The 17,910-nt window shown below is 43.8% G+C and overlaps 1 protein-coding gene across 2 annotated transcripts in view; it reads right to left on the reverse strand.

Annotated features, from left to right (window-relative positions):
• Positions 1-17,910, reverse strand: part of CDH13 (cadherin 13) — a 1,113,397-nt gene that overhangs the window by 205,566 nt on the left and 889,921 nt on the right. For both annotated transcript variants that reach the window (XM_074370357.1, XM_010967669.3), the window contains exon 7: positions 15,576-15,754. In XM_074370357.1, coding sequence (XP_074226458.1) covers positions 15,576-15,754 — 179 coding nt within the window. The remainder of the gene's footprint in view (positions 1-15,575; positions 15,755-17,910) is intronic.

Here is a 17,910-nt window from a genome sequence, read left to right on the forward strand (position 1 = left end):
ACATTCCATTAGACAGTATTAGGCAATTCAGAGAGCTATGTCAACGGGCAGGGTGGCATTAGATAACAAAAGTCTAGCTCTGTTAAGCATTCCAATTGCCTTTGGAAATGTTTTCTTGGTTCTTTAATTCCCTTCCAAAGAAGCAACCAATTAATCATTATTCTACTGTTAAAAATGGGATTAGGAGTATGAACTGGTTAATTCTGCTTCTAAACCCCTTTAAAGCACTTAGTCTTTCTAATGAAAAATGCTTTGAAAATACCATTGGCTTCAAATGTATTTGACTTAAAATTCACCACACTCCTATACATACTTTTCACTGATTCATTCAACCATCTTCTGAGTCCCTGTTAGGAACAATACTTCTTTGAATTAATGACTATGTTGTAAACCTTCTCAGGATGCCCAGAACTGACACAGGAGAAATACTATAATCAAAACATTGTTTTTCCTGTGATTAATTGCATTAATAGGATGATATATAATCATGTGTGAAATTGAAGAGGGAGCAATCAGCTTAGTCAAGGAAGAATGGGAAGGCTCCTTAGAGGAGATACTCAAACCAGATCTGGAAAGGTAACAGAGAAATGAGCAACAATGTTAGCAGAGGAAACAGCATAGGTGTAATGGTTATCTACTGCTGCATAACAAATTACCCCAAACTTGGTGCTTTAAAGCAATGATAAACATTTATTATCTTACACCATATCTGTGGGTTAGGAGTTTAGAAGCTGCTTAGGTGGGTGATTCTGGTTCACTGTCTAAGTGCTTGACTGAGGCTAGAGGATCTGCTTCCAAGATGGCTCAGTCACATTGCTCATGAGTAGGTTCTGGCTGTTGGTAGGTGGCCTCAGTTAGTTGCTATGTGGCTCTCTCCATGGGGCTACTTAAGTGTCCTCACAACATATCAGCTGGATTTCCCCGTAGCAAGAAAGAACAAGAATAATCAATGCTTGGAAGTCATACAATATCATTTCTGCTAGATCCTACTGGTTACACAGGTCATCCCTCTTCAGTTTGAGAGGGAGCTACCTAAAAGCACAGCTACCAGGAGGTGGGGATCAGTGGGGGCCATCTTGGAGGCTGGGTGCCATAATCTGCAAAACTAAGAAGTGCATCATCTTACAGGGAAGGGGAAAATGTTGACGTCATCAGAATGTAGGATAAGTTAGGGAAAGAATAGCAGGAGATAAAGTCAGAAAGCTCAAGTCAGACTGTGGTTTATACCAAGGAGGTTAGACTAAGGAAGCCACTGTACCCACTGGTCTTTCCTCCTTCTTATCTGTTGGAATCTGGACCGAGGAGCCATGGGCATTCACAGCAGAACTGGACTTTCAGCAGTGAGTCCCTCCCTATGAACTGGCCTCTCAGAGACAGCAGATGGCTCCACATCTTTGAGAGGATCCAGACTAGCTTTTCCACACCATCCACTCTGACTGGCCTTCCCCCAGTCCCAAACTTAGAGATTAGGGACCCAAAAGACAGTGACTTATTCCCACCCCTTTGACTTTCTATTCCTATGTGGTCTGATGGCCTGTCTTGGTCTGGAATGATTTCCAATCCTGTTTGCTGTGAGTAGAACAGCAAATCATGATGACAGCTTCTTTGGTGTCACATTGATCTGAGTGTGAATTCCACTTTAACCCCTAGTCCGTGAAAATGGATTTCCACTCCAACCTTCAGCTTTCTCATGAGTAAGGTGGGAGTAAGAGAACTACATCAGGGGCTGCTGAAGGGATGAGGAGGGGTAGTGTGGGACCTGGAGGCCATATTTGTTTAAACTTAATGCAGAGACAGGGGCACCTAAGTTCAAGTCTAAGTTCAGAGTTTGGGATCAGGTAGAACCACGTTACCTCCTCTTTGCATGAGAGTAAGAGGCAAAGACAGAGATGGTGTCACAGTTGGCTGACTATGCCCACCCTCCCCTTCCTTCTTTCCCTTCCTTCACCATGTCTTCACATCCTGGCTCCCCTCCTTTATATGCAAACCAACAAGATAAATATGTGGAAGGCTGGTGAGCATGTACGGGCAGCTAAACGTTTTTCCTTGACTTGTTATTTGCAACTAAGTAGGGCAAATAGCCAAGCAGGACCACTAGGCAGAAGGCATTTTTCTAGATACTATTATTTCACTGAAGTACTATTTGTCTTTTCTGGAGGCACTGTTGTTAGACTCTCTTGGCACCCATGCTTGGATGAAGAATCACTGTGTTGCTTCTGAATGTAGAAGGCAGTGGCCTGAAGATGTTGTTTGGATGATCAAAATTAGAATATTGAGAGAGGGGGCAGATTTCAGGGGCTAATGTGGCCACCAGGTGAGCTCTCATCTTCAAGGGGTCAGAGAATTCCTTCTTTTTTGCTCTTGGCATGGTCCTGTATTGTAGCAGTAAGCATGGAAGTACTATCTCATAACTCTTTCTGTATTTGAGGTCATGAGTTTGGCTGAGTGTCTCAAAGTCTGTAACTATGACTTATTTATTTCTGCCATTCCAATATGCTGGAGAGTATGCTGGAGAGGAGATGAAGTCAGTAAACATTAACCACCTCCATCAAAGATTCAATAATCCCAGGTTTTCCTAATCTATCTGTCGATATCATGGATGACAAATAACATGACAAGAGCATCCCAGCTCCCACCTTCCTCTCTCAGGGAAGACATTACTAATCAACTACCAAAGAAACCAAATGTGACTCAGAATCCTTCCTTAGTACTCCATGCAGCTGCTGATAGCCTTCAGAGTAGGCACATGAACTTAAAGTTCTCTTTCATTTTTAGGTGTGTAGACCGTGGCTCCCTCTGTCCTTGGCTACAAGATCGGCCAACCAAACAATGTACTGCACCAAAGTAACATCCAGGCTGCCATTCCTTTCCAGTACCAAGTGTTGGACTAGATCAATGGATTCACTTGGGGGCCACACAAACCCAAGGTTTAAAGTTTGCCATCTAAGAGGTCTTCCCATTTCCTTTCCTATCAATTCAGAGAATCATTGGAAGGTCACATACTGAAGCATCCCCTGGGGACCCATTATGCTTGGGCTCTGTGGTAGGTAGACACAGGGAAGGCAAAGCAAAGAATGTGTCTGATGAGTGAGATGGAGGGCAGGAAAATGAGCCCCACATACATGGGCCCCCAGAGGGAAGAGGGAGCTTTAAGCAAAGGAGACACAGCTGGAGTCTTAGACTTTTTTGTGCCATGGATACCTTCAGTGGCCTGAGGAAAGCTGTGGACACCTTCTCAGAATACTTTTTTAAACCCATAAAATAAATGCATAGGAGGACAAAGGAAGACAATTATATTTACATACAGTCATCAAAATGTATGTAAGGTGGTGTGGTACATGTGCTCCTTTATCAGCTCATCACTAATAAGACTGAGTGTTAAATCAAATTATGACGTTACTTCAGAGTCATAGAAATAAATTGTGGGGACAATTTTTGGATATATCTGCATCCGCTGTGATGGGATATGGAAGTATCTGTGACTTTGGTTATTCACAGTTGCCGAAACAGCAGTTTCCCACGCTCCCAAAGGAAGCAAGTAAAAATTGTAATTAATAGTTAATGAAAATAAATATGAAGCATATTTCTCATCTATGTTCATGCACCCCCCCTCCCCCATTCTGTCCACGGACCTCAGATTAGGGCCCTGGCTCTAGGGAAAATTACAGGATTTTTTTTTACAGAGAAGGGACGTTTTAAAGTAGGACATTTTGATGCTCTGTTTGAGGCTGATTTTTCTGTTTAAAAATTACATTCACGTGTCACCATTATTTGGCAGAACACTAATTGCTGGCTTGTATGCATATATTCCCTATTAAAAAAAAACACTATAAACAAATGTTATTGAAGAGGAACACTCTCTGAAGCCACTGCGCTTGTCACCCCGGGGGACCAGGTAATCTCATTATCTGCTCTCACACCAGCCGCTGGCAGGGCCAAGCTGTCTGGACATCCTGTCCGGTGGAGAGGAGGATGCTGTTATCTCCGGCCCCGCAGCCACAGCGCCAGTCCCCGCGATACTCAGGGTGGACCCAGCTCCAGGGGCGGGTCCCCTCTTGCCAGAGTAGGAAACACCAAGGCCAGGTCATCAACATCCTGCTCCATTTTCTACTCTCCACAACTAAAGAAGCCGTCAGCCAAGCTGTGACTGTCCCCTTCTACCCATCCAACAGTGGGGATTTTTGGCATGTGGAGTGCTTTTTGATGGTGTTCACCATTTTTCCCTCTTTAACAGGGAATTTGCTGTGTGCTGGATTCAAGAAACCCCTCCAAAATTCCTCCTGCACAGCGAGCCCTCAGAAGAGAAGACCTAAGGGTCAGGTTGGAGGCACCATGTTTCCATCCTCTGGTTTCTTTGTGGAGGGAGTTGAGGTTGTGCACATCCTGGGTGCCTGGCATCCATTCAGAGGAGCAGGTGCCTTTTCTTATCCTTACAAGAGTGGTCTATGGGCTACAGGCTGCCCTGCAGTGTCCTCCTGGCCCTACTCCACCCCAGGGAAGGGGATGGAGGTATCAGACTATGAGAGTGGCATCTCCCCAGCTGCCTCTTCCCCTGTCTCCTCCCTGCCCCCATCTCTTTCTGCCCCAGGCTTTGCCCCTCTGCCTGGCAGAGGATCCCTGGGATGGGCTCCCCAAAGGTGGGTGTAGCCTGTGGTTGTCCTCCTCTGCCCACGACTGGGTGAGGCCAAGTCTCTAATTCAAGCATAAAGTATTAGCAAATTTTTTTGGCTGCAGACTCAAGGCTGTTCTTGTCAATCAGCTGCACTGGAAACTGAGCCTCTGGCTTGGTCTCCAGTTGGCCTGTGTCTTATTCCTTAGGGGGTTCTAATCTGGGAGGAGAAGGAAGGTCATTGTTGATGGACTCCCAGCACCCAACACATCAGCATTTACCTGAATGAATGAAGGCCTCACCTTATACCCTTTGCTTAACTAATGAGGACACAGGCCTTCACATCCATATACATCAAGCCCCTGTGATGGACAGACCTCCAGATGCAGAGAACCACACTCCCGTGCAGACTGTGTAAGGCCCAGAACTAAAGTAGAACCAACAAGCTCTACTGTGCCCTTAGTGAGAGCTAACGGAAGCCACCTCCTGAAGGTAACACTGGCATTTCCTTCCACTGACTCAAGCGGACTGGGTGGGGCTGGACGGCAGAAGCTCAACCTTCCAGAACAACCCTGACCTACTAACAGATGTACCTTATAAACATCTGGCCAAGTGGACTGAACCTCTGGGCAGAGCACATCTGTGTCATCCTTGAGTCTCTACATCTTGTTATTTTATTACTGGTAACAACGGCTACTATTGGTGGAGAGCTTTCTCTGTGCCACAGTCTAGGTGCTTCACACGTCATCACCTCCAGTCTTCCAAACCACGCAAAGTGGGTTCTATCAGTTTCCTGTGGCCGCTGTAACATGTGACATAACCGAGTGACCTGAAGGCAACATGGATTTATTATCTTATAGTGCCAGGGATTAGGAATCCAAAGTGGGTCTGGCTGGGTGACATCAAGGTGTTGGCAGGGCTGCATTCCTTCTGGAGGTCCTCGGGGGAACTTGTTTCCCTCACCTTTTCCCGTTTCTGGAAGCTCCCCACATCTCTTGGTTTGTGACTCCTTCTTCCATTTTCAAAGCCAGTAGCATAGCATCTTTAACTCTCTCTCTGACCTTGATCCTCCTGCTTCCCCCTGATAAGGACCCTTGTGATTATATCAGGTCCAAATAGCAAACCCAGGATAATCTTCTCATCTCAATAGTCTTAACTTAATCACACCTGTGAAGGCCCTTTTGCCCTGTAAGGTAACATATTCACAGACTCTGGGGATGAGGATGAGGACATCTTTTGGGGGCACTATTCTATCTACCCCACATGTCATGTTATGAGCTCTATTTTATTTTTATTATTTTTAAAATTCTTTTTTAATGGAGGTATTGAGGATTGAACCCAGGATCTCGTGCATGCTAAGCATGCACTCTACCACTGAGCTATACCCACCCTCCTATGAGCTCCATTTTATAAGTGAAGAAACTGAAGCTCAGAGAGGTGAAGTGACTTGTCCAAGGTCACACAGCTAACAGGATGCAGAGCCGGGCTTCCTCTTCAGGGCTCTAGAATTTCGAGGCCCGGGCTCTGTGCCACATACCACCCAGTCTTGCTAACTGGAGAACTGGGGAAAACTGAGTTAAGCTTTCCAAATGTGTGAAGAGTCTCAGAGCAAAGAACAAAGAAATCTGTATATAAGTTTCATAAACTACAATGTTGTCATTTAGGTATCAAGATTTCCCCCTCAATATGGCCCACACTTTTCTCTCAGGAGCCTGCAGGAGTAGACAAAGCAGAAGCTTTGGGGTCAAGTCCAGTCCAGTGTGTGAATCAAGCAGGTCACATCAGCCCTCAGGTACTTGGTGACCCCTGTGGAAAATGGGTGTGGTGGTCCTGGGAGTGTGATGACCCTGATTTAATGCCTGGTGGAAAAAATGGATGCTGTCATTGTTCCCACACTACCTGCCCAGTGGGAGTATGACTTACCCTCCCTCACGTATTAGATAATCAACACCAAGAAGGAAGAATGGAGAAGTTTCTCCATCCTTCCCTATCCCAGAAATCCAGAGGTTAAGGAGACAAAAACCAAGAATTAGGACCCAAGGAGTCATTCATGGAGAAAGAGAAGTCTGCAAAATAGTTCATAAGACACAGGGGAGAACTATCTAAAGGAATTTAATCTCAGTTCCTCCTTTTGAGGTCTGTAAATAGAGATGCCGTTCATTGAATTTCAACAGTCATTTCTAAAGCTGTTCTTTGCAAAGATCAAAAAAAAAAAAAAAAAAAGTCATTTCCCATGGCTGTCTTCAAAACACAGAAACACACAGCACACTACATTTATGAAGCTGCCTGTTGGAATAGGCAGAGGTAGGCAGCGGGTCAGTGCGCGGCAGGACCAGGACAGCCACCACCGAGGTCGTGTCACTGGGAAGCAATGAGAATGCTTATCGTTACAAGTGGGGAAGTTTTGACAGGATTTCCCATAATACACCCTAGAACATATTTCTTTCCTGGCATTTGAAATTCATTGCCTGGGATCCTAGCAATGTTGGCAGAGGCCACGATGCCTGGTAAGACTCCCACTGTTTGGTCAATGACTAAACTGGCATGTAGGAACCAGCCTCTGAACCCAAAGGTGACAGTCACACCACTCCTCAATTCATTGCCATGTGCTCCTGACCTGGAATCCCTTGCCATCAGGACCCAGATACAACTGTGTTTCAAAATGATGAACAGAAATGTATTTTATGACCAAAACAATACCTGGTCACTGTACCCAAACTAGAAAATACAGATAAGAGCAACAGCTAACCCAGACCTGTTATTCTTCTAAGTACGTGCTTTATTAATTCATTTAATCCTTCCAATAGACCTTCGAGGGAACTCTATTATCATTCCCATTTTACTGATGAAGAAACTGAGGAAAAGCTCCAATCACATTCTCTACATTATGCTACTTTAACACAACGGAGCTTTCTGGGGGCATTAACAGTGATGTTGGAGAAGACTATTGAATGACATGGAAATTACAGTTATGGCTACTGCTTGTTCAAGCTATTAACGTTCCCAGGATCACAGAACTGGGAAGAGGCAGAGCTGAGATTCGAACTCAAGTAACCTGGATCTGAAGACAGTCGTCTTAGACACTGCACTATAGGAAAATTAGGATCACCTGCAGTCCTAAAATGACCACTCCTAATTCATTTATACAAATCTTTTCACATTTTGGACTGTGACGATATATGTTACAAACTGTGTCTGTCTCTCTAAGATGCATATGTTGAAGTCCTAACCCCCCAGTGGGATGGTATAGGGAGGTGGGGCCTTTGGGAGGTAATTAGATGTAGACGAGGACATGAGGGTGGGACCCTCATGATGGCACTACTATCCAGACAAGAAAAGGAAGAGAGGCCAGGGTGTCCTGTCTTTGCCGGGAGAAGACACATGGAGAAGGAGGCCACATGGGCTGTCACCAAGAACTGAATTGGCCAGTGCCTAGATCTTGGACATCCAGACTCCAGAACTGTGAGAAGTAAGTTTCTGTTTTTAAGCCACCTGATCTAAAAAAGAATCGTAGCTTACACGGTGTTTTGCAAACCGTTTGTTAATATACTGTGAAAAATCCATATCATTATATACTCTTTTACCACATATTTTATATGACTTAATGGAATCCCAATGTTGGGATATAGCACAATATACCAAACAGATCCCCGATGGTTGGATACTTAGCTTAGCTCTTTAAATAAATCCAACAAAAACTCTCACTTTTTGGATTTGGTGGCTTTATTTAAATCCACCATTTGGTGGATGTTACACACATCTTTGATGTGTGGAATTGCTTAGTCAAAGAATATTAGAGGCATTTAAAAAGCCATTTGATTCTTATTGCCAAAATACCCAACAAACAAATAGGACCGATTTGTATTTCCACACTAAGGCAGCAGAGAATTTTTCTCCCTAGACTTTTTGCACAGGTTTCTTGGAGACACCTGGGTTCAGTCACTTGGAAGAAGGCCACCTGGCAGGTATTAAAAGCTCGCATCTTAATCACAAAAGTCGCCTCACAACTGCACTGTGTTTTGCTTTCCTGTGTTGAAAAAAAAGTCCAAAATCTATTTCCTCTGTGTGGTTACCATCCAAATAAATAATCAACCGTTTTGATTCATGTCCTAGGGGAAAAACATGGGCTCTGGAGACAGGCTGATCTAGGCTCACGTCTCAGTGATGTCAAGAGTCTCCTCCTCTATAACCGGGCATGCTTTGCCCACCTTATTGGTTGTCACCAAGATTAAATTAAACATAAAGCGCTTAGGATATTTACTGACACATTGGTGAATTAGAGCAGGTGCTCAAAGTGTCATTTCAGTTTCTTTTTAATCATGGCCCTGATCTCAAGTTCAGGATGACAGTAAAGGCATTGAGAAGTCTTGAGGAACCTTCTGGAAGTGTCCCAACTCTGGTCCAGGATGTTTCTTTTTTATTCTGATAACCAGAAAAATCTCATTTTTCCCTCAGAGTTTCCTTAGAGCCTCGAGAGACAGGATAAGAGCCCCTGTCCTCTGAATCGCCTTCCTCTAGCAATGCCAGCATGAACCAGTCCATCTGGACTTCAGATCCAGCTCAAGGAAGAGCTCCCTCCTCCGGGAATTCTTCCCTTCCCATCTGGGGTCCTCTGGCACCCTATTCCTCCTGCCATCAGGGCCCTGACATAACAAAAATAGTCATTCCAAATGATTTCATCAGGATGTAGTCTATGTCTAGACAGAGCAGAAGTAAACACTTTCTGTTTTACTATTTTTGGATTGAACTAATTGTTTTAATTATTATAACCAAATTTTCAGTTTAGAATTAATTATAAGGATCTGAAATGATCTGTTTCTTAATCATGGGGAAATGGACTGTTCTGCCAAAAAAAAAAAGTGAAATCAGACCTATCAAACATGACTTCGTTCCTGTACCCAGAACCAAGTTCAAGGTGATGATTAATAACTCTGATTCAACATTTTGAGAGTGGATCTCAGACAGAGGCACATGAATACCTGTAACAATCAACAGATGAAGCTGCTGCTCTTTGATCATTTTGACCAATGATTTAATAGATCAGTGTCGGCCAATGACAGCCCGTGGGTCAAATCCAGCCCATCGTCTATTTCATGACTCTTCAGCTAAAAATACTCTCTATGGTTTTGAATGGCTACATTTCAAATACTTACCTAAGTACCTACACAACATTCTTAACGTTGCCTCTTGCCCCACAAAACCTAAAATATTTACTATCTGGTCCTTAAAGAAAAAGTTTGCTGATCTTTAATCTAATAGATGATCCTATAATTTGAAGTCCTTTCACTGTTGAATGTGACATCACAGTGCCATTGATCCAATAAAGATGATCGAGCCTTTAGAACATCAAGTAATAGTATTGATGAACTTTTATCCTTTGGAAAAGAATAGTGAATAAGATATCTTCTTAAAACAAAACTGGAAGAGATGTGAATTCCTGGTATTTTCAAGTGTCATTGTGTCTTGAAATGATCAGTTGCTAGTTTGCTTAATCTAAGCGTTCTACTTTCTGGTCAGCTTCACTTAAAATGCTTTTCAGTGGTAGCATCCTAATAAAACAGTTCATGGCCAGAGCTGAGCCTATTAAAGGTAAGTATAAAATAGCTACTTTCCAGAGGTTCTCAATCAAGTTTTTTTTTTTCCTTAAATGATGGTTGCCCTTATTACAGTTGTAGCAAAGATTTTCCTTGTTCTCCCCTCCAGTTTGAAGCCAGAACTGAACTAGACATTCTTTCTATGTTGAGAAGTATCTCTATGACTGGGACAATCAATAGGGATTGAATTTAGAACAATGTTATTTAAGTACAATAACTGGAAAATCTGTCAATGATGTGAAACCTGCCTTAACACGCTAATCATAGTTCTTGGCTAATAAAGAAAAATAAATTGCTCTCCAAAAGAAATTTTTCTCAAAAAAAGAAAAAGCTCTTCAGCTTTTTTAGGGTACTTCACATAAAATAAGAGGGGGAGATTTGAAATGACAGAAGAAAACAGAAGAACTCTGCATTGATCACCACCCTGCATTTTAAGTGACTTTTAACATATGAGAAAAAAAAAATAAAAGGAAAGAAAAAAGGAAAAAGTTTAGAGAATTAAACATTTGTCAGATCCAAAAGTTGGATCTCTCTTAACGACAAAGTTAAGTGTCTCTTGATTTAACATGTGCCGAGCACTACTGATTGTCTCACACTTTAAGATGCACAGGAACAGAAGACAAAATAGGCTGTTGTTTATTCATCTCTTTAACAATCTGCGGAATTCAGATTCAAGCAGTAACTCCCTATCTCCCCTTGATAAGGCTGGAAATCTCTGTGAACCAACTCATCACCCTCTAAGTAGCCTCAAGTCTGCCTCAAAATGCCTGTGCTTTTCCACTGATCACCTCTCCTTTAGTTTTACCCAGACTTCTCTCCAAGTCACAGCTCTGGGAAGGCTGGGTTGAATACTGAAACATGGTTGGTGGTATCACATTTAGAGTGGGATACGTCCACAGTCCTTAGGATGATCCGCAAAGCCCTTTGCCATCTCGAACCAACTCCCCACCCTCTTCTGGTATCTCTCTTTACCACACCCTCAAATCCCCACTCTCTCTCCAAGTAACATGTGAACATGCCATGACTTCGCTCATGCTATTCCTCTCCCCATGATGCCCTTCCCTCACTGTGTATCTCCATTCATCCATCAAGGCTTAGTTCAAATAGCACATCTTTGTGTGTGTTTGCTGTTCATGCTGCTGCTTTACATCCTTACCAGTCAGCTCGGTCAGCGCTTCCCTAAGGTCCAGCCTTGTACCCTGGATATAGCAGACACTGGGAGGTGCTCAGTTCCTAAGTGTCAACATTTGTCCCTGCATTTTGGCACCTAAATTACCTTGGTGTTTCATTGAGTGTTAGGAGCCTGCCAGGTTCTCTGCTATGTGGGCAGAAGCAAAAATACACTCCCTTCAGAAGAATGCGATCCTAGCCTCACATTGTCCACCATGAAAATAAGTAATATCAACTAATATTTACAGGGTGCTTATGGATACATTAAGCACCCTGCTAAGTGCTTGACACATCTTATTTAATCTTCCTGATAAACCTGTCAGACAGGGACTCTGATTAGACTCATCGTGGCAGATGAAGAAACTGAGGTTTACAGAGGCTGAGTGATCAGCCCAAGTTCTCGTAGCTGATCGGAGGTGGAGATGGGCTCTGAATCCGTGGAGTCTAAAGCCAGCATGCATGCCTTTGCCCTACGCCTCTCAGACCAGTTTTCAGCTAAGCTGAGGTCATGCTAGGTGACTGGACAAAGCCTTAGCTTTCATGGGTTGATTAGGCCAACCTTGGAGGTATGGGGCAAATGGGTAGGGTCACAAGTAGAGTCCTGTAACTCATCAAGGTTTCCTGCTAGAATCTATCCAGAGTGGGGAAGAAGAGGTGGCCCCAAGGTAAGGCCCTGCCCTTCTGACTCTAACCCCACTGCCATCAGCAGGTTGGCATAATTGCAGCTGAATCTCAGACCCCAGGGCTCCGCATCATGCCTTATGATGCCCCATCCTTTTCTATTTACTGTCAAAACACAGCAAGCGGATTCGATTCTCATAGGGTGGTTCACCATCTGTGTTTCATTTGCAAGGATAATGTGTTATTTAAAAAATAGGAAGACAATTTATTTACATCTACTTTTTCCCCCTTCTGTTTTCTCAGCAGCAAGTGATACCCCCCAAAAGGAGGAAATTATCCTGACCAAAATATTTATGAGTAAATAGCTTGCAGAAATGGAGAGGACGCTCTTATTAAATAATTCTGGTCCCACCCACCAAAACAAAGAAAGAGAATATTCCTGACAGCGTGATTGAATCGTGTGCAATTACTGCCAATGTTTTAAACATGAGTAAGTATTGTAAGAAAATGAGTAAAGTATTAGCATTAGATCAGAGCGGCCTCAAAACATTTATTTTCCTGAGACTAAGATGACTACTTCTAGATTTCATTCAAGGCCATCCCTTATTATGGTGATGATTTTTTATCCAGGCAGCTTGACTTGATATCGTCATTTTCACACATTTCTGTAGGATGTTTCTGGAGATGCAGAATGTGACAACAGTTTAAGTGGGATCATCTTGACCAAACACAAAGTTCCCTTTCAACCTGCAGATACACATTCGATTTCACTGACTATTTTGCATACGATGTTCCCATCAACACTCTTCAGTTTTCTTCCCTGACATATTTCAGGACTCTTGAATCTCTCATAGCAAATAAATGCACTTAAATCTGAAAATAAGTCCTTGGGTGACACTTCTCATGGAAAGAAGGAAGGAAATTCTCTCAGTTTCCACATTTGGCCTAAAAATTGGGGGCATTATAAAGTTTCAGAAAATCCTTTATTGGTTAAAAATAGAAAATAAATTACATTCACAGTCCTAACAGCTTTTATTGTATGTACATTTTTATGGACAGGCTATCATTTTTCTTAGATTTTTCTGGAAGATAATACACAATAAGATGAAGGCGAATTCAGACAAAGAGAGGTACTCAGCTCAAACTCTTTGAAAAGACAAACTATACACTCACAATGCAAATGTTAAGATTGCATTTTAAGGGCCTCATTTAAAGACTGTTTCCATTTGCAAAAAAAAAAAAAAAAAAAAAAGAAAAGAAAAGAAAAGAAACAAAGCAAGAAAAAGAAAACAACCCTCCCCAACGCTCAGCAAACTGACCATTAGCTATGCTGAGTGGTGGCAAACTGTGGCTGTGTTCAGAAAAGCTGGCAGATTTCAGCTGATGAATTTCAGTCTAGCAGAGCCAAGATGATCAACTAAATAAACCATTTATCAAATGTTAGGGACCTTTATCTGATTTTATTTTGTAGTGCAGTCTGACATAGTTTAAAAACACAGATAGAGCTGTCAGAATGAGGGGCTGAGTATGGTTACAGAAAAGAATAAAACAGTGCCCCCAATGAACCCAATTTCGTTTAGTAGGATATATGGTTCTTATTTTCTCCAAACATTTCCTCAAACATTGAAGCAAGAGACTCAGATCCTGATGACCCTCCTATTCACCAAGGTATTTCTTAGAGGCTAGTGCATTTCCTGACACTGGGTAGGTATAAGGTGAATAAATTAGATTACTGGATGATTACACAAGGGAAAGAGTAAGCTCTCAGATAAAATAAAACCATTTCTTCTGGTTATATACCCATGCTGAAGGAAGAGGAGCCATCCATCCATCCATCACTCCCTCTATCCCTTCATCCCTCCATCCATCCCTTCATCCCTCCATTCATCCATCCATCCATCCATCAATCCAACATATCTTTACTGAGTGTCTATTATTGACGTGGCACTATGTCTGGAAATGAGAATACAGAGATGGGACAAAGAACCAAGATCTCTTTCTTTAGGAAGTGTATATTGTGGTATGGTTTCAGAAAAAGCAAATGGAAGAGCTTGTAATGGAAAATACACCATGTTACCAAGTCAAACTTGAGGTCTACTAACCCCGAGCTTACACTAAGGCAAGGACAGTAAGCGGTCACTGCAGCTGCTCTCATGCCTCAGCTGTGAATCCAAGGAACTGCCATAAGACCCAGCCCAGCACTAGCAAAAGCGAAGAGGTACAACCCACAGAATAAAGTGAACGCGGTTTGCACAATTTGGGGAGACTCTTCTTATATCTGTGACACGTGAGTAAACAGTATGCAAACCTCTCAGCAGTGACTGATGGGCACCGGAGCCTGAGTTCTCTGCAGTCAGAGAAAGTGTGACGAGTGGTAATGACTGTTGGTACAAAGCTTTGCTATTTACAAAAGGAGAGGGGTTGTGCACATCTCAAAAAGGTGATATAGTTGGTAATGCAGATGTCATTATCAGTCATTACTAATAAGGAAACGGGCTCAGGGAGGTTTAATGACTTGCTCAAGGTCACACAGCTGGCTACTTGGGGAACTGGTGAGCTGCCTTCTAGCATTTTCACGTTGCCCAGAGTGGGTGAGGAATGGCTGGTCTCGCTCTCGGCCCTGTGTGTGCATCTGGGTCCGGAGGCTGCACCCCAGCCCCCAACACACCAGGCGATGGAAGAGCCCCCTGCCAGACCGTGGCCTGTGCACACAGAGATGTCAGACACTCCATGCTGCCCAGCTCTCTCTCCTCCCCACATCTTTCCTTCCATTCATTGCTCAAAAAAGATTTTGTGAACACCTCTCGTGAGCTAAGGACTGAGACTATGCGGGGGTACAAGCTGACATAATCCTCTTCCTCCTGGGAGTGTCACAGCTGGTATGGCTAATCCTCCACCTGTGGAAACTGGGCCCCCAGTTTCCAGCCTTTCTGATTTTCAGGCTGGCGAGTGGAATTTTAAAAAAAGAAATATGAAATTGAAATATTTTGATATGGCAACTAAGATGAAAACTTGAAAACACCCTTGGCCAAACCAAAGAGCAGGCACGTGGGCTGATGGAGGCCCGTGGCACACCTGGTGTGACACCTGACCTGGAAGGTAGATGAGGTTCCCCAGAGAGACAGCCTCACAGGACTGAAGGATGAGAGAGGCTCGAGGGGAAAACGCTGGTGCAGGCAGCGGAGGGTCTGAGAAAGAAAGAATTGGCTTCTGACACCTGACACTGACAAGGAGAGGGTCAGGAACCTCGGACAGTCACCTCTCTCCTGCTCCCTCTTGGCAGAAAGGTGCAGAGAGGTAGGTCCATGAGCCCCCGGGCCTCAAGAATAAGTGGTCGGTAAGGAAACAGGCATCGGGTTGAATACAAATAACAGCAAAGGATGTGGCTTTTCCAGCGTGTGTGAGTGTTTGGGTCACATAATACTCATCTCCCTTACAGGTTTTCCCCATCCAACCATGTGTGAATTTCTCATTTCTGCTTTTACCATATAAAGTGCCATTGACTAAAGCCCTACATCTCCCCTCATGTGAAAGCCACGTTCGAGTCTCATGAGAAAGAAGTTGTGTACCACTTGGCTCACCTCTCGGTCCAGCAGGGCAGGTGACACGACGGTGACAATGTCTCCTTTCTCAGGATCGATGTAGAACATGTTGGGAGATGGCTTGTCAGGTGTCTGCTGACGGATGTTGTACCGCAGGAGGGCATTATCCGTGGCCGGGTCGTCTGCGTCAAAGGCTGTCATCCGCATCACTGTAGTCCCTAAGGGGGCGGGACGGAGAGCAGGAGATGGTCACCTGGGGAACAGCGATGGGCAGAGCCCCTCCCCCCGGCAAGGCAATCACGGTGGAACAATGTGTCAGTCACTTTCCAAATTAAAAAAAAGTAAAGCATTCCCTGCCTTTGATAAGTTTTAGCTTTCCTTCCCTGCTCCCTCTCTGCTCCATCATGTTGAAAGAGCTGAAATAAAGACAAGAAATCTTTGCTGTTCAGCAGATTGACAGCTTAATTTTTCCTTCTGCTGACATGCTGTTTATTTCCATAGGTTTTCATTCCATGGTAGATGTGGCTCTGTGACAATGGCCTTCATTTTAAAAGCGTTTATTGAGTGCCTACCTTATGGGGGGCACTGGGGTGGGTGCTGGGGAAATAGAGGTGCAGAAAGGCACATTCCCTGGTGTCCGGCAGATCAGCCGTAAGTGGGAGAAATAACGTATGAAAATAATAAAGCGTTTGCGGGCGCTGAGCGAGGGCGTTGTGAATATGCAGAACTGCCTTGTCTAACCAGGGCTCAGGGAAGGTCCTCGATGCAGATGCCAGAGGGGTGAGTAGGTGTGAGCAAAGGGCAGAGAGGGGACCTCGAAGGGCAAGGTATTCTGGTTAATTCCGGCTAAAGGAAGGGGAGCAAGTGTTGTCTGAGCACCCTGTACGCGGCCACAAGGATTTAGGCACTTGAGAGACACAGACAATGTGAAGAAAAGGGTTGCACAGGCTATTCGTTTATGACAAGGATTGAGAAGGGTGTCAGATACCAGGCCTTGCTCACACATAGCTGATAGGAAGCGCAACTGTCTCTGGAAGACAACTGAAAAGCAACTAGTTAAAAAAAATGCATTTACTCTTAGGGCATCTACCCACAAGAAACACTTGCACGTGTCCACAAGGGGTTTTTGTCGGGATGTTCATGGAGGATTCTCCACTACGGTGAAACATTTGGAAACAACCTGACTGTCCAACACAGAGGAATCGCCAAAATTATGGTATCCAGTCCCTGTGAAATCTTCTGCAGTAGTTAAAAAGGCTGTAGCTCTAATGTGTTTTAATATGGAGGGCTCGCCATGATTGAAAAATATCAGGCTGGAGAAGGATGTTACCCACGCTATGACATCATTTTTGTGAACATATTGGCACACAGAAAATTCCACCAGCTTTATGCATCTATTCTGCAGGTACAGTTTATGCTCATAAATGTGTACAAGGGTGAACTTCACACTGGCTCTGGTGGTTAAATCAGGGCAGAGGAGAGAGATGGCTAGGGTTACCCGTAGTGATCAGGGAAGATGTTGGACCAGTCTGTAATGTTTTCATCATTCTTACAAGGAGAATGTATTGCTTTTGTGGTTAAATTTAATTTAAAGGGATCATAATTACAAATACCAACAGAATCATGATCTAGGGCAGAATTGGGCACATCTGCTTGCTGATCTTGACAATTTCAAGCCACCACACTTGGCTCAGGGTGACCTGCCCAACCATCATTTTAAATTGTGGTTTACTTTTCCACGAATGTAAGGACCCACCTTCTGATTCCAAATCCTCTGGACTCACAACATGTGAGCTAACTGGTAAGAGACGGAAGCCATAGACCTATAGTTACCGGAAGGAATATTCACATACAGAAAATATTCAAGCTCAGCGGAAACACAGAATCCATCTAGCTCAGCCGCCATCTCGGTATTCCTTTCCCTTTTGTAACAGCGCTTTCAAACCATCAAAGCCACTTAATTACTTTTTTTTCCATCATCAGAATCAGATTATCAGCCATTAGGTCTGAAGGATGAGGCAAATGAGAAGGATCGGACCATCCTGAGGTTGGGTTGATTTGTTAAATAGTCTCAGTTGATTTCACCAATATTACCACTAGGCCAGATGCATCCAGACACCTCTTCTATTCCACATTGTGTCTTTGTCCTTCTTTGTTTCTTTCTGAAATTATCACCAGGCTGGCCTCAAGATCTGGTGTAAGAACAGAAAATTCTGGGCACGTGCAGTCAGCTTCCTCTCCCCTTGCCTTTGGAAGATGTCAGCAAGCCACTTGGTTTCTGTGCTTTGTTTCCCACCCAGTGGATCAGGGTTCTTTCTCCACGCAGTGGTCCACGCAGCCACGCCCAGTCTGTCCCAGTTAGCGTGAAAGGTAT

Source organism: Camelus bactrianus, chromosome 9 (genome assembly GCF_048773025.1).
Source record: "Camelus bactrianus isolate YW-2024 breed Bactrian camel chromosome 9, ASM4877302v1, whole genome shotgun sequence".
NCBI classification, from domain to species: Eukaryota; Metazoa; Chordata; class Mammalia; order Artiodactyla; family Camelidae; genus Camelus; species Camelus bactrianus.